We start from the raw sequence: 1,344 nt of genomic DNA, 5'->3' as shown, positions 1-1,344 counted from the left end.
TTAACATCGAGCCCTGATTGGTGTTTAGATAAATAATCTGCTGCCCTGAAACTCTTTCCAACTCAATAAATGTTATATTGGCTGTAAAATAGAAGTCCTAAATACTCAAAGATATACCTGTCCTTTGCAATTTGTATACTGCAATGAAAATATAGCTGAAATAAATTGTAAAGCCCTAATTGGGTCTAAATTTCGATTGATCAGATTTCAACAGTCATGTTTCTAAACAATAAAAACTTATTCAGAGCTTCTGAATAAATGTTTATCGTCTAACTTTGGCTCCAAAAACTTGGTAAAAGTGGCTATATAAGCTGTTAAAAAAAAAAAAAACGAAAAATCATAAAAACAAAGTTCTTGGTGACTTGGATGCCTTCACCACATGTTATAACGAGTCCCCTGATGACAGGGGCCAAAATCCAACAATTTAAACATCTAGAACACATTAAACAGTTCCTGCTGCTGACTGCAGTCAGGCTCCTCTCTTTACCTACAGCAATTTAAAGGAAAACTGTGTTCATGTTTTGGAAACAGGAATTTGGAAGCATATCTGCATTGGTTGCGACTCTTAATGTTGGCTCAGTCTGTTACAGGAAGTAGCCACAGAGGCCTTAATTTCCTCAAAATGCATAAAACTTTATTACTGATTAAATGGTCTACATTTGTTCTAATCAGTGTTGAATGTATTTGAGATGTTCATCTTTTTTTCAAATATCTAAATGTTTAAAAAGGCAGTTAAATGTCAATAACATATACTAGAGAGCTTATTTTAAACCTCCAAATGTTCCTGTAAATATTTCATGTATTTCTAAATATGTAGCTTATAAAGTAACGCTATAGCTCTGACCGCGTTTACATCTGCGATAGATTTGCTACATGATTGGACTTTCTCATTGTTGCTGCTGACCTTGTTAATCCTCTGCTAGACAAGGCACTGAAAGAGACATTGGACCAGGTTCTGCTGAGTGGGTACTTTGACCGGATTCCATCTCACCAAAATGGAGTGTGCGAGGAAGAAGAGGAGGAAGAGCCAGCAGCTGTAGCAGCAGCAGCAGCAGCACCAGTCACTGAATCATCAGAGGCAGAAGAGCAGACGGTTGACCCAGGTTACTCTCTTTTCTTCTTTCTCATACCCCATTTACTCTCTAGCCTTTTGAAAATGGAACGCGACTGAACCGGACCTTGCCAAACACAACCAATCCGAGCTAATTCTAGTGCTAGTTTGGCTCGGCGCAGTTCATCTGAGGCTCGGTTCTTTGATAACAAAGGACGGATGAGCAGACCGCATCATCTCTCAGGGAAATTTGGGCGGAGGACATATTCCAGGTACATAAGTTCCTGAATGCC

The 1,344-nt window shown here is 38.9% G+C and overlaps 1 protein-coding gene across 3 annotated transcripts in view; it reads left to right on the top strand.

Annotated features, from left to right (window-relative positions):
* caprin1 (cell cycle associated protein 1) overlaps nt 1–1,344 on the top strand; it is a 34,816-nt gene that overhangs the window by 13,221 nt on the left and 20,251 nt on the right. For all 3 annotated transcript variants that reach the window (XM_015403851.1, XM_015403853.1, XM_015403852.1), the window contains one exon: nt 924–1,103. In XM_015403851.1, coding sequence (XP_015259337.1) covers nt 924–1,103 — 180 coding nt within the window. The remainder of the gene's footprint in view (nt 1–923; nt 1,104–1,344) is intronic.

The sequence above is a fragment of the Cyprinodon variegatus genome, unplaced genomic scaffold (assembly GCF_000732505.1).
Source record: "Cyprinodon variegatus isolate N-32 unplaced genomic scaffold, C_variegatus-1.0 Scaffold1580, whole genome shotgun sequence".
In the NCBI taxonomy this organism is placed as follows: Eukaryota; Metazoa; Chordata; class Actinopteri; order Cyprinodontiformes; family Cyprinodontidae; genus Cyprinodon; species Cyprinodon variegatus.
This window is presented reverse-complemented; position numbering and strand designations above follow the sequence as displayed.